A 13218-nucleotide genomic window follows, 5' to 3' on the forward strand; every position below is an offset into this window, starting at 1 on the left:
TTGTTTATTGTAAATGTACAAACATTTCTAAAAACCTGTTTTTGTTTTATCATTATGAGGTACTGTGTGCACAGACTCAGACACGCTGCAGGGAGAGAAGCCATCATCAACAGGATGGACAGACCCGCCCAGTGTCCACATGGGAACCACAGTAACATCAGGGAAAATGTAATGCAACAGAAAACAAAAATTTGCAGAATACAGGGAGGGGGGGGGGGGGGGGGGGATGACAAATTTAAGTTAGTCCCACAAGGTTTCAGCCCGTTTACTACTTAGCGAGTACACCCCTAGTAGTCGACCCTAGCTTCAGTGAGTTCTCTTCCATTTGGTGCCTTATGAACACAACCCAGGACAGACAACCAGACAGACACCCATAGAGCGGGAGGCATCAGACTGGCCACACAGAGAACCCAGCAAAAGTGTTCCAACCCAAATATGTTAGAGAATGAGTCCAACAGGCCACTTTGAGGAGGCTGTCTGGAGATACATTTACTTCGAGAGAGGAAGACCGAGAGGGTTATTTCATATGCAACCCAACAACTCAACCAACAATATATGGCCCATTCCAGAAACATCCCTAGCCAACTTTCTAAGCACTTGTATGGATTCGATGGATAAATCAGACCTAGGTTCAAATACTATTTAGGTTTTAACCATTATTTACAAAGACATTTGGAAGAATATATCTCTCACACCACCGTTCAAAAGTCTGGGGTCACTTAAAAATGTCCTTGTTTTTGAAAGATAAGATAATTTTGTCCATTAAAATAACATCAAATTGATCAGAAATACATTGTAGACATTGTTAATGTTGCAAATGACTAAACGTAATATAAAAAAGTAATTAAATACAAAAATATTGGTAGAAACAATATGCAGATTAACAAAGACTTCACTCAAGCCTTTCATATGGCAAGTTGTAGCTACTTCCATTGTTTAGATCTATCCAATTCTTATATCAACTGTGTAGGACTGGCTATAGGGGCCGTTTCTGGACAGGGTTTCACTAAGAACATGTTTGAGTCACACTCCCACCTGGGGGTGCGGCTGAGCGGCCGGTCGGGACAGGCCTCTCCAGTGCCCTTCCCAGAATCCTCAACTAGAACCTCGATGTCGTCTTCCCTGACGACAGGAAACCAGAAAAGTCAACCACTAACACTATGGGTGAGTCTCAATTGTATTTCCTTGATCCCTCACATCCTCTCATTACTACCCGTGCAGTGTAATAAAAATGTTAATATTCAAAATGCATAACATTTGATTAATACATTAATACATACATTAATACATTTGAGGTAGACTGATTAGATATTGTATGGAAAATGAAGGGGATGATTAAGATGCTTTGCAACAGAAAGCATTTGTTGCCATAGAAATGTACCTGACTAAATGGTTATCCCCAGTTGAGCTGACCAAGTCCTCTATCCTGCTTTGTATTATATCCCTCTGCTCAGAGTAGACTTCTGTGGTTCTATGGTAAACTGTACTTACGCGGCCATGGGCAGTGGCTCCTTCGCAGCATCTGCGAGCTCCTTCTGAAGCTTGGCTCGTCTCCGCCTGGAATGAAAAGCAATTTGTATTTTTTTTACAAAAATTGCTGGATTGCACAACAACCTAACAGTTATTTGGAAGGTTTTATTTAAACTGAAGGTGACTTGGTCGTTTGCCAACTTTAGTTGAATCCATTGATTGCTAGTTGCTCTAGATAAGAGCATTTGAGTCATGATTAAAATACAAAAAAGTACTATAATTGCAGGACACTTGGGGGCACCTACATGATCGATCACTGAGCCACAACTGTGTCTCCAAGCCTTCTCAGCTCCAAGCCAGCCACCTGGTTGCTCCATATTTAACATTAATAGCACCAGAGGAGATGGATGCCATTTTACGGTCCCCTAACCAATTGTGCTATTGTGTGCTGTTTATCGTTATTTGTAACTTATTTTGTACATAATGTTTCTGCCACCGAAAATAGCTTCTTGATATCAGGACAGCGATTACTCATCTCATACCAGTATAAGTTCTCTCTTTAATGAGTCGGACACAAAGGAATAATTTCAGATTCCCGACAAGGCCCTCATCCCTGTCATTCGCAGGAGAAAGAGACGTCGAGGACGAAGGTCGGGGTGTCTTGTAAGGATCCAATGACGAGAGGGTAATCTACCTTTACCATCGGTCCTATTAGCCAACTTATAATTATTGGATAATAAAATAAACTACGATAACGTATCTCCTACCAACAGGACATTAAAAACTAATATCTTGTGTTTCACAGAGTCGTGGATGAACGACGACATGAATAACATACAGCTTGCAGGTTTTACGCTGTATTAGCAGGATAGAACAGCCGCCTCTAGTAATACAAGGGGTGGCGGTGTATGTATATTTGTAAACAGCACGTGAACAAAATCTATTAGTAAAGACTAGGTGTTGCTCGCCTGAAGTAGAATATCTAATGATAAGCTGTAGACCACACTATTTATCAAGAGAGTTTAAATCTATATTCATTGTAGCAGGAAAAAGCTCATCCAGAGGCGACGTGCAACCAGAAGAATAAAAAAAATAAAAATAAAACTCTAGATCACCGTTACGCCACACAGACGCGTACAAAAGCTCTCCCTCCATTTGGCAAACTCTATCCTCCCAATTCCTGCTTTCAAGCAAAAACTAAAGCAGAAAGCACCAGTGACTCAGTTAATACATTTTTTTTTTTAAGTTGTCAGATGAAGCAGATGCTAAGCCACAGGACTGTTTTGCTAGCACAGACTGGAATATGTTCCGGGATTCTTCCGATGGCATTGAGGAGTACACCACATCAGTCACTGGCTTTATCAATAAGTGCATAGATGACATCGTCCCTACTGTGTCTGTACGTACAAACCCCAACCAAAAGCAATGGAATGTAGGCAACATCCGCACTGAGCAAAAGGGTTGAGTTCCCGCTTTTAAGGAGCGGGAATCTAACCCGGAAGCTAATAAGAAATCCTGCTATGCCCTCCGACAAACCATCAAACAGGCAAAGCATCAATACAGGACTAAGATTGAACCGTACTACACCGGCACCGACCCTCGTCGAATGTGGCAGGGCTTGCAAACTATTATAGACTACAAAGGGAAGCACAGCCAAGAGCTCCCCAGTGACACGAGCCTATCAGAAGAGTTAAGTGCCTTTTATCCTCGCTTCGAGGTAAGCAACACTGAAACATGCATGAGAGCGTCAGCTGTTCAGGACGACTGTGTGATAACGCTCTCCGTAGCCGATGTGAATAAGACCTTTAAACAGGTCAACATTTACAAGGCCACAGGGCTAGACGAATTACCAGGACGTGTACTCTGAGCATGTACTGACCAACTGACAAGTGTCTTCACTGACATTTTCAAACTCACCCTTTCTGAGTTTAATCCCAACATTTTTCAAGCAGACCACCATAGTCCCTGTGCCCAAGAACAATAAGGTAACCTGCCTAACTGAGTACAGACCCATAGCACTCACATCTGTAGCCATGAAGTGCTTTGAAAGGCTGGTCATGGCTCACATCAACACCATTATCCCAGAAACCCTAGACCCACTAGAATTTGCAACCACACCAACAGATCCACAGATGCAATCTGTATTGCACTCAACACGGGCCTTTCCCAGGACTCCTGGGTGGCGCAGTGGTCTAAGGCCACCAGAGATTCTGTGTTCGAGCCCAGGCTCTATCGCAGCCGGGAGGCCCATGAGGCGGCGCACAATTGTCCCAGCGTCGTCTGGGTTAGGGAGGGTTTGGCCGGCAGGGATATCCTTGTCTCATCACGCACTGCGACTCCTGTGGCGGCCCGGGCGCAGTGCACGCTGACCAGGTCACCAGGTGCACAGTGTTTCCTGTGACACATTGGTTCGGCTGGCTTCCGGGTTAGATGTGCATTGTGTCAAGAAGCAGTGCGGCTTGGTTGGGTTGTGCTTCGGAGGATGCATGGCTCTCGACATTCGCCTCTCCCGAGTCCATACGGGAGTTGCAGTGATGAGACAAGACTGTAAATACTACCAATTGGATACCACGAAATTGGGGGGTAAAAAAAATCATTTAAAAATGAAAACTGGCCTTTCCCACCTGCACAAAAGGAACACTTGTGAGAATGTTATTAAAATCGACTACAGCTCAGTGTTCAACACCATAGTGCCCTCAAAGCTCATCACTAAGCTAAGGACCCTGGGATGAAACACCTCCCTCTGCACCTGGATCCTGGACTTCCTGACAGGCCACCCCCAGGTGGTTAGGGTAGGCAACACCACATCTGCCACACATCCTCAACATGGTGACCACACCATCATTGAGTTTGCCAATAACAACAGTGGTAGGCCTGATTACCAACAACGATGAGACAGCCTATAGGGAGGTCAGAGACCTTACCGTGTGGTGCAAGGATAACCTCTCCCTCAATGTGATTAAGACAAAGGAGATGAACATGGACTACAGGAAAAGGAGTACTGAGCACACCTCCATTTTCATCGACAGGCTGTCGTGGAACAGGTTGAGAGCTTCAAGTTCCTTGATGTCCACATCAACAAACTATCATGGTCCAAACACCAAGAGAGTCGTAAAGAGGACACGACAAAGCCTATTCCCCCTCAGGAGACTGAAAGGATTTGGCATGGGTCCTCAGATCCTCAAAAGGTTCTATAGCTGCACAATCGAAAGCATCCTGGCTGGTTGCATCCCTGCCTGGTATGGCAACTGCTCAGCCGCCGACCGCAAGGCACTACTGTGCGTACGGCCCAGTACATCACCGGGGCCAAGTTTCCTGTCATCCAGGACCTCTATATACCAGGCAGTGTCAGAGCATACACCCTAGTCATAGACTGTTCTCCCTGCTACCGCACGGCAAGCAGTACCGGAGCGCTAAGTCTAGGTCCAGAATGCTTCAGAATGAAGCCATAAGACTCCTGAACATCTAATCAAATGGCTACCCAGACTAATTGCATTGCTCCCCACTTTTGCACTGCTGCGACTTTGTTTATTATCTACGCATAGTCACTTTACCTCTACCTACATGTACATATTACCTCGACTAACCAGTGCCTCCACACATTGTCTCTCTACAGGTAGCGTTTGTTTATAGCCTCTTATCTTACTGCTGCTACTGTGATGAGGGCCGTAAGATATGATACAACTAGAGCCGAGTCAAGCCGTGTCGCCCTGGTTGGCTCACTTGTAGGGTTCACGCTACAAGTATCAAGATACTAAGAGATTTTTCCCTTGCAAAAAACAAACAAACACGAAGCATACTAAACTATATGGTCCTTTGAAATCCCGCTTTATGTAAAATAACGAGTGCTAAAACTTAGAATAAATAAATGTGACTCAGTGACAACATAAGGCTGTTTCCAACATTATTAAGGCAGTTTTACTCAAGAAATTGAATCCGCTTCATATTTTGTTTCCATGTCATGAAACTTCCTGGTATCGTGATTGCCGGTACAATGACAACCCTACTCACTTGCAGTCTCATTTTCTGCATTGAGTTTGTTGGCCTCTTGGGATTTCTCAGCCATCCAGAGAGACACCAGCTCCTGGTTGTCATTGGTGGTGCGCCACAGCTTCTCCTCCAGGGCACCGAAGGTGATCGGAGGGGCGTCGTACTCGTCCTTCAGCGTCTGGTTGGCCTGCTCCAGGTCCTGTAGCTGGCCACGCAGCTCCCGGCACTCACCCTTCAGCTCTGTGATCGGTCGCTGGTACTCCTGCATCCTGGCAGATGCGTTTGGCAGAAAAATGTATTAATATCGGTGAGAAAAAGGAGGACTGCTGATTTGGGCTGGGTCAATTGCAATGTGTATCAATGTCATGTATATAAGATGGTCAAAAATCCTTGATTCATCAGGAAGAAATCACCCCTCTGGATCATGGAAATGAGGCAATGACATCAGTAGGCAACAATACTGCAAATGTCTGGAGTTTTGAAACATGCAAAAGGACCAATCAATCACACAGACTCATAACAGGTAGAGAGTAGACTCACTTGGCTTCATTGCTCTTAATCTCCTTGTCCTTCTGCTGAATCTGGTGGTACAGCTCAATCACACTCTGGGCCAGCTACATGAGAGCAAGAGCGAAAGAAAGACATTGTCAAAACATCCACAACTGAGGGTAAGTTGGTTGGTTACAAACCAACCAAAGGTAAAAAACTAAATGGAGAAACATGTTTTTTCTCCAAACCTTGCTCCAGCTAACCTAGTCCCAAACATTAAGACATTTGGTTCGAATTAAGTAGTTAACCAACCATAGTATATGCTATAAATATCTTATCCAAAAGTCATATTTGAGGAACAAGCTAATGCTCAAATTTCACCCTTTTGATTATGACCCATGATCATGAGTAATCCTTTATTTTCAGCCATCAGTCACCGCATCTTTGGGGAGAGAGCAGAGGTCTTGTGAGTGATAAGGCAATGAGGCCAATGAGAAACTCAGACTGATTCTTATTCTCTGTCCAGCACCGATAAAAAAAAAAAAGTGCTTTGAACAAGATCCTTTCTGACATTGAAAAGCTAGATTTGTTCATAAAATATAAATACAATTTCAACTTCAGTTTCTTGGTCAAGTTAATGTGCTGGTTTGAATTAAGCTGTTCATCTAACCAAATCCCAAGATACTTATAGGAGGTGACCCTATCAATTTGCTGCCCTTTTAAAGTTAAAATCTGCAAGTGACTCCATCCGTCTACTTTCAGAGAAAAGAAAATGCATATTAAAAACATGTCAAGCAGTTTATTCTTGACATCTAAATTCAATGGATGGGACTGACAACTTCAGCAGAAGACCAGAGTTTGTGTTAGCATTCATGGTTTTCCATAATTTCCTTGGTTTATTGAGGTTTGCCTTGGTTGATTCGTAATAGAAGCTAGATTTGCATTTCTGTTTTAACAAGGTGCATTCATTTCTCAGTACCCTGAATAACTGCCAGTCGGCCTTGGAATTACCCTGTCTGGCTTTGGCCCATTGTGCGTTTTGTTTATGGATCAAATCAGATAATTATCCTGTAAACTAGGGATTGTCTGTCTCTACTTTTTACCTAGTACTTTTTGAGAGGGGCGTGTTAATCACAGATAGTAGAAAACGTGAAATGAAAATAGTGCTACCGCAATGTCTGGAATAAGCGCGATCCTATCCCAGTTGCATGCATAAAGTTCACGCAGGAATGCCTGCTAACAGAACTGTGTAAAGTTTCAATTGACTATGACCCGAGGGAGCACCTCAGCATTTTAGTGTCTAAAGCAAGCAACTGCACAATGATCATTTAAATCAAGTTTACAGCGTTCAATAACTGCAGTTTCAATGCTAAATTTGAAAGATAAAAGCTATCATGAGACAAGGTAGGGTTTGGCAGTATCACTGGGGTATGGAGATAAGATTGTTTTGATAGACTACGCAATGAGCCATAACCCATGTTGGCAGCAATTAAAACCATATGTAGAGAAACACCCATTTAAACCATTGAATCAAACAATTCAAAAAATGTTCAGCTGTAACCTACAGGTCTAGTAGTCAGAGGCCATGTGTGTGCCCGAGCATTGCTGCCTTAGAACGGCAGCACATTCAACAGTCGCTGCAGTAATGTGCTGACAGGGATTTCAACCAGTGTGTGGATCTGGTAAAATGCGTCCAGTCGCCTTGCAGTTGGCTACTGCAGAGTGGGGTAGATGCGGGCCATGTAGACCGGCAAATCACGTTATGTCAGCTCAGATTCCTACCTCCATCACACAGCACAGGAAGGCAGGAGAGGAGTCAGAGGACTCCGGTAGATTGGCGGAACACATGAAAAGCCTGACTGTCGAGGAGTATCCAAGGCTATTCGGCTCTACATGTCTAGACAGTCACAGTGCAGATGTATCCTCACTCGGCTATCAGGGAGGGCAACACACCGGCACAAATCTGGTAGAAAACAGCAGATGTCACTACTTGGTTTACTAGCGATTTTAACACTTTGATCCTGTAGGATTTTGCCTGTTAAAATGACAACTCCCACAGCCAATAACAGTTTTGCTAAGTAATAAAAACTTGTTAGACTTGAAACAAAAAAATGGACAAAACGCTCAGCATAAATGCCCTGCCGTCATCTTGAACGGATGTTGGCGTACAGCCTACATAGCTGTAGGCCTACATGCGAATATTGCAATTTGCGAGAAAACACTTGTCGGCGGTTTCATGGACAGAGATTCAACATTTAGATAAAGCAGAGATCTAAAGATGCAACCACTATCATGGGATGCTAATATAACTAGGAAAATGCCTTTGAATGCTACAACATTTTAAAAAGTTGATTTGAAAATCCAATTGAACAGGAGAGCGCATATGAGGACAACTTTATAAAATAATTGCCTCCACATTTCTACGGTGGGATTTTGGCTAGGCTACTTTGAAACAAGAAAAGAAATAAACATCCAGCTTTCAAACATGGAACAGGAAAAATATAGCGATAATGTTAAATGGAAAGGTTTCCCAAAAATCTTAAAATGTTAAGTAGCCTACGCCTACTAGGGTTGGGCGGTATCCAGATTTTCATACCATACCAGGGTACACAGTATTACCGGGAGCGCACACAAGGGGAGCCATTTCTATCTGACACACAAAACAACTTGAGCAACAGGGATCTTGAACTAGGAGGGGATTGAATGTCTCTGCAGTACCAAGAAGCTTGATAATGAAATCTAGCCAAACGAGAAGGATGTAATGACACATTTGAGATTTCTTATAGTTATACAGTCAGTTAAGAAAGGCTAGCTTTTTCAAACAGAAATTTGCACCCTGCAGCACAAATTCCAAAAGGTTTCGGGAACACTAAAGTTCATGGAGAATAAGAGCACCTCCTCCCAGCTGCCCACTGCACTGAGACTAGGAAACACTCACCACTGATAAATCGAGAATTTCAATAAGTATCTCTACGGCTGGCTATGTTTTACACCTGGCTACCCCAACCAACAGCTTCGCACCCCTCGCAGCAACTGGCCCACGTCCCCCTGCTTCTCCTTCACCCAAATGCAGACAGCGGATGTCTGAATGAAAGAGCTGCAAAATCTGGATCCCAACCAATCAGCTGGGCTCTTTCTAAAATTATCCGCCGCCATTGTTGCAACCTATTACTTGTCTGTTCAACCGCTTTCGTATCGTCTGAGATTCCTTAAGATTGGAAAGCTGCCGCGGTCATCCACCTTGTCAAAGGGGGAGACACTCTAGACCCAAACTGCTACTGCTATATCCTTTCTAAAGTCTTCAAAAGCCAAGTGAACAAACATATCACCGACCATCTCGAATCCCACCGTACCTTCTCCGCTCTGCAATCTGGTTTCCGAGCTGGTCACGGGTGCACCTCAGGCACGCTCTAGGTCCTAAACGATATAACCGCCATCAAAAAGATACATTACTGTGCAGCCGTATTCATCACCCTGGCCAAGGCTTTCGACTGTCAATCACCACATTCTTATCGGCAGACTCAACAGCCTTGGTTTCTCAAATGACTACCTCGCCTGGTTCACCAACTACTTCTCTGATAGAGCTCAGTGTGTCAAATCGGAGGGCGCAGACGACACCATTCTGTATACTTCTGGCCCTTCTTTGGACATGCCATACAACACTCCTTCCGTGGCCTCCAACTGCTTTTAAATGCTAGTAAAACGAAACGCATGCTCTTCAAATCGATCGCTGCCCACACCCACCAGCCCGATTAGCATTACTACTCTGGGCAGTTCGGACTTGTGGACTATAAAATATTTGGACTATGAAGCTATAAATACCTTGGTGTCTGGTTAGACTGTAAACTCTCCTTCCAGACTCACATTAAGCATCTCCAACCCAAAATAAAATCTAGAATCGGCTTCTTATTTCGCAACAAAGCCTAAATCACTCATGCTGCCAAACATACCCTCGTAAAACTGATTATCCTACCAATCTAACTTCTGCAATGTAATTTACAAAATAGCCTCCAACACTCTACTCAGCAAATTGGATGTAGTCTATCACAGTGCCATCCGTTGTCACCAAAATGAGCTGAAAAACAAGACCAACAAATCTGTTCACATTCCTGTGAGTGAGCATTTCTCCTCTGCCAAGATATGCCATACCTGTCAGGTGGATGGGTTATCAAGAAGCTTATTAATCAGCATGATCATTATGCAGGTGAACCTTGTGCTGGGGACAAAAGGCCACTAAATGTGCAGTTGTCACAACAATGCCATAGATGTCGCAAGTTGCGGGAGCATGCCATGCTGACTGCAGGAACGTCCAAAAGAAATGTTGCCAGATACTTTAATGTTCATTTCTCTAACAGAAGCAGTTGTTTTAGAGAATTTGGCAGTTTGTACAACCTGCATCACAACCGCAGACCACGTGTAACCACGCCAACCCACAACCTCCACCACCTGCAGGATTGTCTGAGACCAACCACCCAGACAGCTGATGAAACTGGGTTTGCACCGATATGACATTTTTGGCTGATACTGATATTTTCCTTGCCAAAACACCCGATACAAATAACCAATTTTAAAAATTTTAGCAGCCTTTTAAGCATTCTAGTACAGTTAAATAGTTGAAATTTTGTTGGCATTTACATATGTCCCTATTACAAGGAAAACCTCTCACTTACCTGCTGTGCTTTTTCGTTGTTCATTTGTTTCATTCTCAACCAGGATTTCATCATACATGTCAAACAGTGAGGTTTCAGCTGTCAGTCCGTGGGTCCTCATCCTCGGTGTGTACTGTCACTGTCCGTTTCCATCTCGTCCAGCTGTGTCGAACATTTCACGTAAACCCTGTTTGTCTGCATCGAAGTAGCGGTTCTTGTACCTAGCATTGAGGCGACACAATTAAGAAGCTCAGAGAGAATGCCACCGAATCGCTTGTTCACGGCCTCTTGTAGAGTACTTTTGCAAGTTAACTGCAGACTGACTGTGGGGTTTTGTTGAGCAGGTGTTTCAATGCCATGACAGAGGGTATCATGTCTGCTGCAGACGCAGTTGAGGTTATTTCTCGAGTCCGTTGTTCGAATGGAGCTAGGAGTGTTTCTTTCCAACATGTTCTCATGCCATTTGAAATTGCAGCAGCGGTATGAGAACCAGCACATTATTGAGCATGCAATACGGCTTCCCTCAGTACGAAATCCTCGTTGACCCACTGTGCTGTCAGACTCTGCATGCGCATGGTGCTGACATCGCTGGTCCAAAGGTCAGTCGTGAAGCTAATAGCAGTGACGACCATCCATGAACTACTTGCTTTGGGCCTTTCAACAATACTGTGCAACTCTGGTTGGGCAACATCTGAAAAATAGCACCTTCTTGGTAGTGTGTACCAGGGCTCGAGGTGATCAACCAGTCGGCAGAAGTCGACATCATCCACCACAGAGAGCGGTTGATTGTCAAGGGCAATGAATTCCATTTTCTTAGCGTTTATGGATTTCGCCTTCGAGTTGAGTCTCAAATGGAAGTGCGCCTAATTTTTTTTCTGCTTTTGTTCTAAGTCGCTGAACGTCTGGGGATGATGGACTTTCAAATGAGCAATTATGTTTGTAGTATTGAAAGACTTCACCTTCTCCCCTCTGGAAATAATAGCAGCACAAACTTTGCATATGGCTATTTTGTTATCTTCCTTTGAAACTTCAAAATAGATCGTTATATTGGTATGCACGGCATCTTTTTTTATATACCCCATTTCTGCGCCAATTTTGTGATATCCAATTGGTAGAGGCACAGCCTTGAAAAGGAGTGGGACAACATTCTACAGCCTAATAAACTCTATGCGAAAAAGATGTGTGGCTCTGCATGAAGCAAATGGAGGTCACACCAGATACTGACTGGTTCTGAGCCATGGCAACTTTTTTTAAAGGTATGATTTCCTTATGCGAACTGTAATTTAGTAAAAACATAATTGTTGCATGTTGCATTTCTATTTTTGTTCAGTGTATAAAGTGGTTTGTTCATTTAAACCGTTCTATTTTTGCCTCTGATTCAGGCTGTTTCAAACCCCAACAACAAAAATAATCAATGACTTTGCTTTGAAATTACAATTATATTTTTAGGTTAACGAACAATAACATTTTAGATTTTTGTATAACTCCTTAGAATAGCACACGATTACGTCCGATGGTTTTATATGCTTTAGAATGACACTTATGATTTTGGCAGGATAGTTCTTGGATGGAACATTTGCAAAATACCGGGATAATGTTAGACCTAGGATCACTAGGAGGCTAACTGAAGCAAACAGGCCGAAACGGGGAGGAACCTAGCTGAAGCAAGTTACGCTAAGGTTTCCACTAATGAATACATGTTAATACTTGAGAGGTAACCAAGGGACCTTTATAGCAGGGTGTCAAACTCTTTCCATGGAGGGCCTAGTGTCTTCTGGTTTTTACCTTTCCATTACGACCTAGACAAACCTGAAGACACTCGACCCTCCGTAGAATGAGTTTGACATGTGCTTTACAGCGATGATGTCTGGTTGTTGTGCCCAAATGGCTGAGTTTGCACCTCCCTCACTAAAGTTGTGGTTTCTCCGTTGAATCAAAGACTTCATAGCCATGTCCCCTCTAGTCAGGGACTGATTACTTATCAGTTAGAGAACAGAAAACCATCAGTACTTCGGACCTCCAGCCTAGCATTTGAATTCCCCCCCCCCCCTCCCTCCTGCACTAGTGTGCATGAGGAAACCACCTGGAAAAGGGTTGTCTGAAAAAGTTTCTGGGGGTCAAATCATTACATTGTCCTTGTTCATGTCCTCCTAGGCATGGTTGGCATGGTTCAAATTAAAACCGAGATGACTGCTTTAACATATTGTAGGCTATAGGCCCATTTCAATCATTAAAATACATTTCATGTTCAATGAACTGAGTTATATTTTGCTACGGTCTGTAATTTGTCTCAATATATAACATGTGCAATGTGCCTAATCTTGAACTACTGCATTATAGGGTAAGCATTATAGTAAACCGCCTCAATATGCAGTCATAGGCGATATCTTTCTTGGAGCTGATCCGTTGTCACCATTGTGGATTAATAAAATATTTGAATGGAGAAAGCTGATCCGAGAGCAGCGTTGCCTTTCGTTCCTACCAGTATGGACACACCTCAAAGATGCACTTCGCAAAAATTCTCTGCGTGGTGTTTTGGGAAACGGATGTTACATCTTCGCCCCTTGTCTTAAAGATGCATCGCTAAAACACCGGGCCCAGTCTGTTTTGAGAGGAAATG

The 13218-nt window shown here is 43.5% G+C and overlaps 1 protein-coding gene across 33 annotated transcripts in view; it reads right to left on the minus strand.

The window, feature by feature from the left end:
- The window catches only part of LOC110490054 (autophagy-related protein 16-like), a 33112-nt gene that overhangs the window by 17372 nt on the left and 2522 nt on the right, over nucleotides 1–13218 (minus strand). For 12 of the 33 annotated variants that reach the window (XM_090200105.1, XM_090200112.1, XM_090200109.1 and 9 more), the window contains 3 exons: nucleotides 6001–6074; nucleotides 5482–5729; nucleotides 1492–1557 (listed from right to left, as the gene is read on the minus strand). In XM_090200105.1, coding sequence (XP_090056231.1) covers nucleotides 1492–1557; nucleotides 5482–5728 — 313 coding nt within the window. In that variant the 5' untranslated portion in view covers nucleotide 5729; nucleotides 6001–6074. Of the gene's footprint in view, nucleotides 1–1035; nucleotides 1123–1491; nucleotides 1558–5481; nucleotides 5730–6000; nucleotides 6075–7731; nucleotides 7913–10619; nucleotides 10820–13218 lie in introns of all 33 variants that reach the window. The other 21 variants (XM_090200082.1, XM_090200086.1, XM_090200080.1 and 18 more) reach the window with 4 other exon arrangements.

The sequence above is a fragment of the Oncorhynchus mykiss genome, chromosome 15 (genome assembly GCF_057628025.1).
Source record: "Oncorhynchus mykiss isolate SJ-2025 chromosome 15, ASM5762802v1, whole genome shotgun sequence".
In the NCBI taxonomy this organism is placed as follows: domain Eukaryota; kingdom Metazoa; phylum Chordata; class Actinopteri; order Salmoniformes; family Salmonidae; genus Oncorhynchus; species Oncorhynchus mykiss.